This window comes from Agelaius tricolor, unplaced genomic scaffold (assembly GCF_023055355.1).
Source record: "Agelaius tricolor isolate 1412-34295 unplaced genomic scaffold, bAgeTri1.0.p SCAF_6, whole genome shotgun sequence".
NCBI lineage: Eukaryota > Metazoa > Chordata > Aves > Passeriformes > Icteridae > Agelaius > Agelaius tricolor.
The window spans coordinates 48,142,415-48,156,057 of record NW_027269266.1 but is presented as its reverse complement, the minus strand read 5'-3'; the positions used below and the strand labels follow the sequence as shown (position 1 = coordinate 48,156,057).

The window sequence follows — 13,643 nt, the reverse complement described above, 5'->3', positions numbered from 1 at the left end:
TATGCTAGGATGCTGTCACTAATAGGAGTTGTATAAAAATAAAAGTTTATATCCTTAAGTAGTTGAATTGATTTTGTTAGATTCTAATGCAGGCTTAGCTTTAAAACTTAATGGTGCAAGCTTAATCAACAAGAAGGAGGATTTAAATGTGGGTGTTAGGGATGTGTGGCAATTTTAACTTTTACAAAATTAAGTTAAATTGCTTCACTTCTATACCAAGGGTGCCTGTTGCAGTCATTAGAGATCAAAACTGATAAATAATTTGCTGAAATGGTACTAAATTTAAGCATAACTAACTTTTTGTTAGGTATAAATTCTTTACTGTAAGTTAAGGCTGCTAGAATTCAGACTTTGCAGTTGAACCAGAAGAATTACATAAAATCCCTTTCTAGATTTTAATGAGAAAGTTCTCATTCTTTTTGGGCTGACTGTATTTAGGCATCTGGAGTGAAATATATGAGAGGTGTGCTGTTCATTGCCAACAGTGTTTGCAGCATTACACCACAGTAGGAATCAAGATCAATCCATGCACTTAATGTAAACACGATTTAAAAGGAAAATAAGAAAATAAAGAGGGAGCAGCTTTCACAGGTCGTGATTTTGTCACATGCAGGAAATGAATGTAAGTAACTGCAACAGTCCTTGATTTATCCATTATTTGTCACTTCAGAATGAAACATTAGTATGAAGGTGATTATGGGAGGAAACTCTTCAGTATTTAAGCTGTACTTTTGTAGTACATTCAAATATCTGAAAATACCAGACTGTTCACAAGATTCATAATCTGTGTGACCGTCATCTTTATTTATAAATTGAAGTGGCAAACTGGATTGCCTTGATCAATTGAGCTCTTGCACAAATAACAAGAGGGAAGAAGTTGTAAAATTAGCAAGCTGTTGGGAAGAGATTCCAGCCAGAATTGGTTTTTGCTTGTTAGCAACATGTTAATGGTTTTTTAAAAGTTATTGGTAAGAACTGCTGCCTTCTAAGAGCATGGAAAAACTGTGGAAATATTATTGCAGGTGAAAATTCCTGTTTGTGTCTTTACAGCGCAGTGTGAAAGCCTGTGTTGTGGTGCATTGAGTTCTGTTATAATGTTGGGGGATTTGTGTTAGGGTTCAGAGGCTTGACCTGGATGTTCTGGTGGAGGTTATGCTGTGTCTGAAGCAGACTGTAAGACAATGCTGTGTTCTTGGTGGAGATCAGTAGGATTATGATGTTTCAACTTATTAAGTTGGATTTAGTTGAAGTTTTGATGTCTGGTAAGGTCTTTTGGGAAAACAGTTACGAGTAAGAATTCTCCTTGCAGGATCATTAAGGTCTCTAAACTGGCCCAAGGTATTTCAGAGTTTCCAGCCCTTCTGTGTTTTTTCTTTCTGAATTGCATTGGATTTAACTCCTTGCTGCTGTTGTTTTGTTTTTGTGGCTTTTTGCAGTGGTGTTTGGTTGGGGTTTTTTTGTGGGGTTTTTGGGTTTTTTTCCCCCCTTTCTAAGGAAACAAGGTATGTTATGCTGTCTTCTGCTTGGAACATTGGGTATCTAGCAATTTTCATGGCTTTTCCTCCCTCATTTTCCTTTTCTCCATCTTCCTGACTGAATCAAGAAATGCATCTTCATGTGCATTGTCCTTCATTATTTATGTTTATTTGGGTTTCATTGGGCTTTGTCTGGTCTTTTGCTTTCTTGTTTGTTTTGTTTTTTTGTCTGGGTTTATGTAGGCTGTATCATATATATGATTAAAGCCAGAGGAAAAGTGGGAATATTCAAGGCTCTTTATCTTATTGTGGTTGTTTGACCCTGGTTGCTTGCCAGGTATCCACCAAAGCCCCTCCATGACTCCCCTCAAGTAGACAGAGGAGGAAAAATACAATGAAAGGCTCATGGGTTGAGATAAGGACAGGAGAGACAGATCTCTCATTGATTACTATCATGGGCAAAACAGACTGGTCTTGGGCAAATCAATTGAATTTATTATTAATCAAAATCAGAGCAAGTTAATGAAAAGTAAAACAAATTTTTAAAAGACCTTCCCCCCATCTCTCTGTCCTTCTTGGCTCTACCTCCTCCTCACCAGCAGCGCAGGGAGGCAGGGGCCGAGATATGGTGAGTTCACCACAGGCTGTTTCTGCCACTGCTCAGGGAGGAGAGTCCCTCTCCTGCTCTGACATGGGATCTTCCCATGGGGGACAGTTCTCCATAAACTTATCTTGCATCAGGCCTTCCCGTGGGCTGCAGCTCTTCTTTGATGTGGGTCTCTTTCCACAGGGTGCAGTCCTTCAGGCACAGCCTGCTCCAGCATGGGATACCCTCACAGGGTCATAAGTCCTGCTAGGAAACCTGCTCCAGCATGGGATACCCATGAGCTCACAGCCTCCTTTCAGGCATCCACCTGCTCTGACATGAGTCTCCTCCATGGGCTGCAGGTGGAAATTTGCACCCCTGTGGTCTGTGAGTGGGTCTCTGCATCCCTGTGTTCCTCCATGGGCTGCATGGCCAGGGCTGTTTCACCATGGTCTTCACAGGCTGCAGGGCAACCTCTGCTCTGGTGCCTCATCCTCCATTGACCTTGGTGTCTGCACGGATTCTCTCACATATTCTCATTCCTGTCTTCTCTGAGTGCAATTACATCTGTGCAATAATTTATTTTCCTTCTCAATATGTACTCACAGAGATGTTACTGCCATCTCTGGTTGGCACAGCCTTGGCCAATGGTAGATCCATCCTGGAGCCGGCTGGCATTGGCTCTCTTGGACTTGTGGGGAGCTACAGCCAGCTTCTTACAGAAGTCACCCCTGTAGCTTCCCCTGCCACTACCAAAACCTGCCACACAAACCCACTACACTTCTGTAAAACTTTCTCCCTTCTCTTCAGTGCACCCATATCTTGACTTGATTCTTTTTGTACTTTTTCTAATCTGCAGTATTCCTTTTTCCAATATGTACAACTGAGTGTTTGAAGAAGCTGTGAAGCACATTAACTGCAGGTTCAGTTAAAAAATACTGTAGGGTCTCTGTCCTGTTTTTGACACAGGAATATGCAAGACCTTAGGTTAGAAAGGACATTCAGTTTAGGAGCAATCTGCAAACTTTCTACATGAGGATTATTTCGTCAACAACAGAGTGAACTCTCTCTGAAGATGGCCAACCAAAACTTGAAATGTTTTACCTATGTAGTACTTAAGGATGTCGTCCCTTGCACTGTTTTCCAAATTGATGTTGATGCAGTAAAACAACCATAAAACCTGTTGTTTGTGGGATTCTAAATATTGACCAGAGTTTACTTTGGCTGGAGTTGTCTACTCTCTGTTCATGAGGCAGCATGTATATGTTGGATTATGGCGTGGGTTGTTTGGGTTTTTTGTATTAGCTGTGGCATTATTGTAGGGAGATACCTGTCAAAAGCTGCTGGAATTGTTTGTTCGAGGAAGACAAAGGTAAAGCTGTAAGGAAGAAATAAAGAATGTTAAAGAGCTGGTAAAAGAATAGGCAAAGAGAAAAAGTGACACACTCCAAGTTTCTTGGTCTTATTCTGATGAATAGTTATTGATATTTTAGAAAAATCCTTGTATTTAGGCATACAGATAAACCAACCACATGAGTTAGAAAGGCTTTTAGTGAAGACAGCAATGGATAGTTTAAGTAAATAAGAAAAGCATGAAAACTGCAATTCCAAGTTACTTACATATATTGTGTTTAAATTTGAACATAAAATTGAATTTTAGAGTTTTTCTAGCTGTGAAGAGCACGTCCAGGCTTTATTTGTTCAGCTGGCAACTGTATCGTTGGCACATGAAGTAATGTAGGAGTGTATTAATTACAGTGCTTTAGATATCATTGATCAGAGCTGTAAAACACAGAGGAGGGGGCGTGGGGAGAACATTGGAGCCCAAAATGAAGTCATCATTAGGGAGGTACAGTATTAACCTCTCAAAATTTACACCAAATTTACACAACTTGTTCTTAAATTACTGCCAAATTACACACACTTGCTGCTGCTTTTTTTTTTTTAATGCTGTACGGAATTTTTTACCACCCAAAGACAACTTTTGGAAGGGATGAGTGCATGCATAAATCTGTTTTTTCTCATAATGAGCTGAATTTGACTTCCTTGAAAATGAGATGAGCTAAAGCTTTTCACACTACATGTAGCTCAGTGTTTCGTAATAATACAGAGGAACTGAACATTGTAATTTTTGTCATTTGTCTCTTAAATATCTTTGTTGAAAAGGGAGAAAAAATTCTAGTATTTCTCTTCTGGTATTGATTTCTAGAATAACCATTTTTTACAATAGTTGTGTCATTTTGCTGGGGCACAGTGAAAATGTCTGCTATAGGCAAATTCTCCAGATGTTGATTAATTACACATTTGTAGCATGTGAAGTGCCAAGGACATTATGCTTGTTCCTAGTCTTGCTTTAAGAATTGTGTCATGTGAAGTGCATAAATGGTCTACCTAGCTCATAGCCGTTATATTTAGTGGCCTAAAATAATTCTGGACAGAAATGTGAGTGCTATATGTGAGGACCATGGCTCAGCTAAGCAATGTTACAGTGTAAGGCTCATAATGCTAACACATCAGCTGAAGTCAAGATACTTTAGAAACTTCATAATGCTAAAGGTTTTTGAACTTATTTTTAGTGACATTCGTTCCACCATAGCTTATTAGTGAAACTTGCTTCTCTTCCCAAATGGGTTTGGGTGTAGTGTGATTAACTCCGTTCACTTAAACTCATGCTGTTAGACATCACAAGAAATTTTCCTCATATTTGAAGTTAGACAGGAGTTAAAATAAGTCTAGAGCTTGTGCCACTTTATTGCATCTTTAAACCAGTGTTATCTGGGCTCTTGCATCAGCTGGGAAACCTTGCTCTGAACCTCTGAGTTCTTACTGTGCAAGAAGCTGACGAGTTCAAATTCTATCTATAATTACTGAAGTAAACTATCTTGAAGTATGTAATTTAGAAATAAGGGGTTGTGGGAGAACAACAGGTGATGCACAGGCCTTGGGGCTGTAGAGCTGAAAGTTGTGTTGTGTTAGGATGTAAAAATCAGGTATTTACTCCAGCAGATGGCTTGGGATGCTGAAAAGCCGGTGGGATCCATTACGTTTTTTAGATAAAAGATGGGTTAACTTACACATTTTCCTGAAGGCCTTTTCCAGCATGCACATTATTTTCCAAAGAGGTGGGATATCTAAAAAAGACTATTATTAGATTATCAATAAAAACAAGCCCAGTATTTTCTAATGCAATGTGTTTCTTCGCATATCATGTTTATCTATCATGATTGGTGTCCCTAAGTAATGAAATAGAGGGAGTAACGTTTAAGTCCTTCAAGGCTGTTTTAAAGTTTTGGCAAAAGTGTTACCTCCTTTTGTTTAGACTGTTTTAATTGCAGTACTTGAGTGAGGGTTGAAAGATTGGCTGGCATTGAACACTATCATCCTGCTGCATCAAATTGTGCATATATTGTCCGGAAACTGCAGGGGTGATATTTCTCATGCAAATATAGCTGCTCTTGAAGCTATAATGAAGTTTGGGTTCTCTGGTCCAAAGCTGCAGAGTGGATGTTGCAACTCAGGCAGCTGATTTTATCCTTGAAGCAGGTCAGCAGCAAGTCTGATCTGTTAGGGGGAGAAAGTGCAGTGATGGTCAGTTCAAGACCAGCTTGTGCACAGTCCTGCCAAGAGCACTTTGCAAGGGAGAGACCTCACTGATTGAAAGGTCATGACTTAATGGTGAGGTTTTAATTCAGGCAGTTGCTCGCAGTCTGGGCACTGAGAAATCTGCCTTAGGAACTCTTTCTCCCTCTTTTTAGCAGTGGGGATGTTGGGTGAAGAGACGCAGTGTAACTGCTGCAGACTCAATTTGACCTTCAAGAATTGTTGGCCTAGGAAAGGGTTTTTGTGTGTGAATCAAATAATTGCACTTTTCACATGAAATAGAATATCATGTTTGTGTATAATAACAACTGTGCCAAGTAACAAAGCCTTGTGTTACCTCTGCTCTTTCTATAAATTTATTCCATAATTTAGTTTAACCACTAAGTACAAGCAGTTCTTTTCATAAACATGCTTTTGTAGTAAAGTATTGTTACATATTGAAATTCTCTTCTTGTTAAAGTAATAGATTAATAATTACCTTTCTGTTTTTCTGCAGATAAATAAATCTGGAAGAAATTGATAGTGGCTTATAGAATTATTCATCTATTCCTCTATTTTCCAATTAATATTAAGTAGTAATTAACTGGAAGAAGTAAGTTGTTTAAGTCTAGGAAGTTAGCAAGATGGTACTGTCATTCTGTATTCATGTGTTTAATTGCAAAATTCAAATTGAATGCCAACCAGAGGATAGTGAGGTAGTGTCAATTGCAGTGGAATTATGACTTATAAATAATATTTTTATATATTGGACTGCATGTTGAAAAAACCCCAAAATTAAGTTCTTTTTCATAGCATTTTTAATAGCTACATCCTGACTTGAATACAGAGATTTCCTTTAGGGGAAAGGGAGGGTGAATGAGGAACACCTTGAGTTGAAAAGATTCTGGGAATAGGTAGTATTTATAGATGCACCAGGGTACATAAAAACTAGGAGATGTTTAGTTAGAGAGGAGAGTTAAATATTTCCATCATCATAGAAGGGGAAACTCAACATCTGCTGGTTATGCTTTCTGCTAGCTAGCAAGGGGTTGGCCTTTTGTTAGAAGCTCTTATACAGCAATTAATTATTTTGTGTTAGGTACACCAAAACGTGTTTTACACAAATGCACTCTAAGCTCAGGCTGTTTGCTATTGGCAGATTAATTAGCAAATGACAGTTAATTCTTATACATACTGCTGTTTTTGTGGGGTTGCAGATTCAGTACTATGTCTTCTTTAGTACTACTTCTAAGAAATAAAAGTGTTTCTGCTCTCCTGGATTGTAGACATGGAATTAATTTTCTTGCTTTTATTGCAATGCTGACTAAGGATCACAGTCCAAGACTGTGGGCGTGTAACATGCACAGAATATTTCCCTCAGTGGAGGTGAATGGCCACTCATGGACCTTTGTTCTTCCTGGCTTTTGTTGCTCAGTCCTGAAAGTCCATCGTCAGTAGTACTGCAGCAGGTTCAGTTTCCAGAAATTAAAGAAGTCAAATACAAGCAAGGTATGATCTAGATTACACTTCAGCATTATGAGGCATGATTGTCATGTGTCTTTAATAACTAGCTTGCTGTGATTAGAGAAACAAAAATGGCAGGGTTGAAATTTAGGTATGTGTTTTCTAAGATGTATATTGATTGAATTCTTGCTTTTCCACCTAATTCTCTGAGTAACTGTTTCCCCTGTAAAAAATAATACTAGCTACATAATCAGTTGTATGTCAGATTAAAATGAGACAGTACTTGTTGCTGAGACTCACACAATAAAAATACTTCTTGGTGTTTTTACTTAGAGTTGGAGATTTAAGTGTGTATGAGTAATGGGAAAGCAAAGGACTGCGAGGATTGGTAATTTCTGTGTTACTGTAGTAAGATAGTCACTGACTGGAAAAAATGTCTCTATCTCAGCTGGTCTTTTTAGGGTTCAGGAGAAAAGGCAGAAGAGAACTTCAGATAACTGGGTGGAAGTCAGGGAGGGTGTAACAGAATACTTAATTTTCAAAACTCTGCAAAGCCTGGAGTGGAACATGGAATAGCCTAGAAGTGGCTGTGACAAAGCACCTATGACTTAACTATAGGTCCTGAAATAATATATTTTATTTTCTGCTGCTCAGAGACCAAGAACAAATAATAGGATTTATTTGATCTCAGCCTATACTATTCTTGAAATTATGGAAGGGTTCATATGAACCTTGGATGACAGATTTATCATAAGGCTATATTGTCTGTAGAAAAATGGAAAGCCATGTTTCACTGTGGTTTGAGTATTCCAGTCAGTGAACTCTAGGGTGCAGAATGACTGAGTGGTTTGGGCTGGAAGGAATCATCTAGTCTATTTTCCTTGTCTTGGCCAGAGACACCATCCCTTAGATCAGGTTGCTCAAAGCTCCTTTCAACATGGCCTTAAACATCAGGCATCCACAACTTTACTGGGCAGCTTGTTCCAGTGTCTCACCACCACCCTCACAGTAAAGAATTTCTTCCTTATATCCACTCTGAATCTACCCTCTTTTTATTTAAAACCATTGACCCTTCTCCTGTAACTACAGTTACTAGTAAAAAGTCTTTCTCCATCTTTCTTATAGGCTCCCCATATGAATGGGCAGACTCCAGTAAGATTAGGTTGGTCCTTAGTACAACTCTCTTGTTTGTGGGCTAATTTTTTACATTGTCATTTTCTGTTATGTTCTTAATTTTGTTGCTTTGGAGGATAAGACATGTTAAAATTGCAAATGTATTTTTATGGACTTGTGTAAAAATGGATCATCTCTGCTTGAAGATTTCAGTGGACCTTTCCAGGTGAATGTGTTCCTTCACCATAATATCATGAGGCTAATGAATTGGTAGCCATCTTTTCACTATGTCCCAAAATTTGTTCACTTAAAACTCATGGGAGTAGTGCATTTTCTTACTTTGTTTGTTTCATTCACAATTCATTCAATATTTATTCTGTGTACTCCTATTAGTAGTTCTTTCTTCCCACCATTATTGACTGTATGTTCTCTTGCTGGTAAAATGACGTTGAAGGAAGTGGTGTTCTTCTACATAGCAAAGAAATAAATGTAAGCATATGCTTGCCAGATAGAAAAATTCTCTGCTACCAAAATGCTTTGGCCTTTCAGGTTGCCTGTAATAGTACAAGTTTGGAAGAGTTATTGATAACTGAAGAAAAATTTGTTTGTAGTATCTTCTGGTTAATCTTCGATACCCATAAGGGTGTTTGTTAAACAATGAGCTACCACAGAACCCAGAGTTGCTCAGAAGTACTGGAGTTTTACTGTTGAATGGGGAGGAACTATTTACACTTGCTGGTAAATAGTGTCTGCTGCTTCAAAAGCTTTTTGCTGTTATGTTTTGTTGTTAGTATTAGAGTTCTGTTGTCAGCTGCACTGATCTAAGTACCTACAGCCTTTGGATAACTCTGGGTACTAACTGTCTCATTTTGTGGTGAATTGCTAAATTATGTTTCTTAGTTTTGGTATTTCACATCTTAAGATGGATTTCTCATCTGTGTAAATGACAGTATTTCAATGAAATAATAAATTTTGTGTCTTTAGTGTGGATAAATTTAGACTGTCATATAACATGTATGTTTTCTTTTCCTATTGCAGGTTATCCTCCTGGGAAACATCATTTTTTGTGTATAAAGAATATCTTGCTGAGGTGCTGCAACTGAGTTTAGAATGTTACTTGACTTGTGATTCTGATGGAGGAATAACAAAAGCTCAGGCTGCTGCACTGGAAGACTTTACAGGAAATACAAAATGTCATCGAATAGGAGTCAGAACCCGCATGGACTTAAACAGATTGGTCTTGACCAGATATGGGATGACCTAAGAGCTGGAATTCAACAGGTTTACACCAGACAAAGTATGGCAAAATCCAGATACATGGAACTCTACACGTATCCTAGTGCCTATGATAGCTAGTGTTCTCACTGCTGGTAGATTACAGATAGCTTTTTACTTTTTTAGACAGAAAATTGCTCCATAACTATTTCACTTAATGGCTTTTAAGAATGCATGGTTTTGTTTTGAAGATTGGCCTTTTCTATTTATTACTGGCAAATAGCAGGAACATTTTGTTATCTGGAAAACTGGCTTCCATAATTATTAAGGCTACCTCTGTATTTCAGGTTTGATTACTGTTATCTTTAATACAGCACATGTTTAAAGAGATTTTATTATTAGATTGAATTTTGAGTCCACAATGCACACAAAGAAAACAGAAATTCCTTTTCTTTTTTCTGTTAATCTCTGGCATTATGCTTCAGGTGTTACTGATAATCATGTCCAGTTACCTGGAAATTTTTCAGTTGTCATTCTCTATGTAATACTTTACTCTTGACTTGATTGTGTAATTTTCCAGCTGGAGTGAGAATGTCTCCAGTGGATTTTGCTTTAATTCCTAGCTTGCATCAGAGAGTTATTTTCCAGCATCTCTGGAAAATACATTCTGGGTGTTATTATAAGATGCTGGAAGGCGGTTAACCTCCTTGTTCAAATGCACTGAGGTACTGTTTGGAAGATTGTAGGAAACTTGTTTCTATCAGGTAGTGTATAAGGATTTTTTCAAACCAATATGTAGGAGAAATATGTCTATTGTTGTATTACAGCTTAGGTGTTTGACTTTAGGATTCATTTAGAAAGGAAATTCTTCTTTATTTCGCCTATAAGGTGCCATGTAAATGGATTGCATGACCTTTGTTTTGCACCTTTTGTTCTTCCTTGACTCTTGTAAGCTTGTATTGCTCAGTAAAGTCAGCACTGCTTAAAAAGGTGCTGGTCTACCCACTTTGCTGTACATAGGATAGAAATGATAATATACATTCCGTATCATTAAGTAGCTCTGCTACTTTTCTCTATCAGTATTTAGAGTTGAGTTTTTTTAATGAAGTTATTATTCTGAACTAATGTCTGTAGCTGTTGCTGGCACTGATTTGGAATTGCAGCATGTAAAATTTTAGTCTGTAATAATTTTTTTGAAAGGACAGAGCTTTTATAAAAGAAAGAGGAGCTTGAAGGCTATAAACCAGTCAATTCTGTAGTTCCCTGGACTTTCTAAGGAGGTAGAAAAGTTTCTCTGTACATGTAATCTTAGCATCAGCATGCAATCTTTTCTATCTGTGCCTGCAGAATCCGTGCTCCAGGCTGTGGTGGGAGAAGCCCTGAGCAGCCTGCTGAGTGTTTCTAGGGTACTTCTTTAATAGCAATGGGAAGATGAAATAACATCTGTGTAGGGTCAGTACTTTTCCTAAGATTTAAAATTAGTGATTTCTTGCAGCACTAGGTTCAACGTTGGTTTTGACTCAGTGAAATAACTCTGCAAAAGTTGAATGTCTGATAGAAATTTGACATGCAGTAGAAGCTCTGAGAGTTTTTTCTTCTGAGTGCCTTTAATATATTCTTGTTCAGGAGCTCTGTTAAGCAGGGCAGCTGAAGACTAAGTACTGGTTATAATGGTAATGGTTAAACATGGGCTTTTTTCCTCTCCTGATGTTCTCAAAGATGCTCAGAATGAAGCTGTAAAAGGGATATGCTCTCTATTAGTTACTCATTTCCTCCTTGCTTCTGCTTTGAGGAGTTGTTGGTACGAAAATAAGGACTGTTTATGTTAATTTCTTAAGTGAATTAATTTAGGGGGTAATTTTGGTGGTCAACTTGGATTTTTTTGTCCAAGCTTTTGGACATAATAGTTCAATAACCCAGAATATTTGATACTGGTTAAGCCGAGTATTTAATCTCCTGTGAAGATAGCAATGCATTTTGCATTCTATACCAAGTACATGTGTTCAAAAGTTGTGCTTAAAAGATTACACCCCTTTCAAAGCAGTAACTGTGACATATTTGCCCAGTCTTTGTGTACAGCAAGTCTTGTAGTCGTGTAGATGTTTATTTCAGGAAACTTTGCTTATCAACCAGCTTAGTTTGGAAAGCAGAACAGCTGCAGTTGAGTTTCAGTTGCAGCTGTAATTGGTCTGAAGATCAGCTGTACTTACAAGAATGTCTTGATAATTGACAGTTTAGTCTTTCCTCATCCTCTTTTGTCCTCTTTCTCTTTCCCCATCCAACCCCTTTTTTTTTTTTTGCCAGGATATTGCTCCTGATGTGGATTTCATTTCATCCCTTTAATTTATAAGAGGGGAACCGTGCATATAAGCAAGTCCTATATCTGTCCTATATCCCATTCAGTCCTATATCAGCTGTCAATTTTCAATCAAAATTGATTGGAGATGTGGAAGATATTGTTGTGCCTTGGTCAAGTCCCTCTGGAAAATAATTAGAATAGGTATGCAATTCAAGCATTTCAGACCTCTGTCACACCTGCGCTTGTTTTCTTTGTTCAGAGGGTCTCTTTGTGAAACAGTAAATTCATCTCTTGAGTACAGGCTGGAGCCTGTGCTTAAGGTGGGTTTTTTCCCCTTCATTTCAGTGGGAGCAGAAACATGATGATTATTCCAGGAGTTTTTTAGATCTGAATATTAAAGAGGTGAACAAAAAATTTTGTTTCTGAATGGTGGTTATCAAGGTCCTCATCTGTACTTCTTGTAATTTAGATTTATTTGTGCTTTTAACTGCAAGGTACCTTTTTTTATGAGATCAGATGATCAAGTATTTCCTTCTCGTGTGATTTGTTGTTTTGGTGTTTCATTTTTTCCCCCCACATGTGAGATTCTTGAAAATGAAATCTAGATGTTTTTCTGTTCCTTACTCAGATATTATGTAATTTCTGAAGAGCCTAGTCCTTCCTATAACAGTAATTAACATCATCTGACAACAGTATTACAAGCTAGCTCAGAATTATATGTCAAACATTGACTTTATGCCAAAAAGAGAAATAGCCAATAAAATTAACTAGATTTCTAGGGACAATAGACCTAACAGCACTACTAATGTTGTGAGGGAAGGGCCTGTTCACCCTGTTTTCCATTTAGTGATTATGAGTTTGGAGGCTGTGATCCACAGGACTCTCTTGTTAAAGTCAGTGTTTAGGGGTATATGTATACAGAATATCTCCTGGTGCCATTTAGTCTGTTTGGAGGAAACTTCAATTACTCTGTCCAAGAGAAAACTGTATTTTGTATAGCAAGTTTTGGGTTTCTGTTTTGAATTGTTGGTTGAAAACTTATTACTTGGTTTACTAGAATTATTCTTATTCAACTTATTTATATTGCTATAGGCCACTTGTCTTTGTAGCCACCTCTTCTTAACTCCATTTGGCAGTGATAAAATATTCATACATCTTGTGCTATTTTCTTCTCTTTTGGCAGAAAGTGATGTCCATTTTTCAAACTAATTGTATAGTGAGCCTGCAATTTATTTTCCTCAAACCTCATGGTATGAGAGAATGAATGGGGGTTTGCTGGACATTTGCATTAAAACTCAATGGAGAGAATGAAAGGGGTTTGTGACTTTTCTTGTTTTATGTATCTTAAGAAGATTCTCAGGCCAAGTACTAAAATGTCAGAAAACTTTGCTGCACTGTATCAAAGTAGTGTAATTTTTCACAGTGACTTAGACAAAGAGCTGAGTAACTTTGCTAAAATATTACTTTTTTTTAGAAGCACACATCAACAATTTTCAGATAGCATTGGTGAATGGAAAGGTTAGTGGTGTGCTTCTCTCTTGTACGTGTGGACTCTTTGAAATGCCAAAATTTTGACATAAATTCATGCTTTCACTGCCCTGATTTACAAAACATAACCTGAGAAGCATTTTTAGGGATTCTTTTAAACAATCTAGTTAATTTATGCCCATACAGAACAGATTAATCTTTTTGTCCAAATTTAATATTTAAAGAAAATTTGAGAAAAATAAGATAAGTTTAAAGAGTCCAGTTGTTATTAATTTATAGCAGATGAGACTTATATCTGCGTGAGAATATCTTAAAATGTTGTGATTGGTAAGAAGAGTTTATGATACTGTGGAAGGTATGATGTGGTTATTTAACTAAGATATGAGTTGCAATGTCCAGATTGCAGTGTTCAGATTGGCTTTCA

The 13,643-nt window shown here is 37.5% G+C and overlaps 1 protein-coding gene across 1 annotated transcript in view; it reads left to right on the top strand.

The window, feature by feature from the left end:
- CUL1 (cullin 1) overlaps nt 1-13,643 on the top strand; it is a 52,478-nt gene that overhangs the window by 5,843 nt on the left and 32,992 nt on the right. Inside the window, exon 2 of the mRNA XM_071429748.1 lies at nt 9,256-9,548. Coding sequence (XP_071285849.1) covers nt 9,409-9,548 — 140 coding nt within the window. The 5' untranslated portion in view covers nt 9,256-9,408. The remainder of the gene's footprint in view (nt 1-9,255; nt 9,549-13,643) is intronic.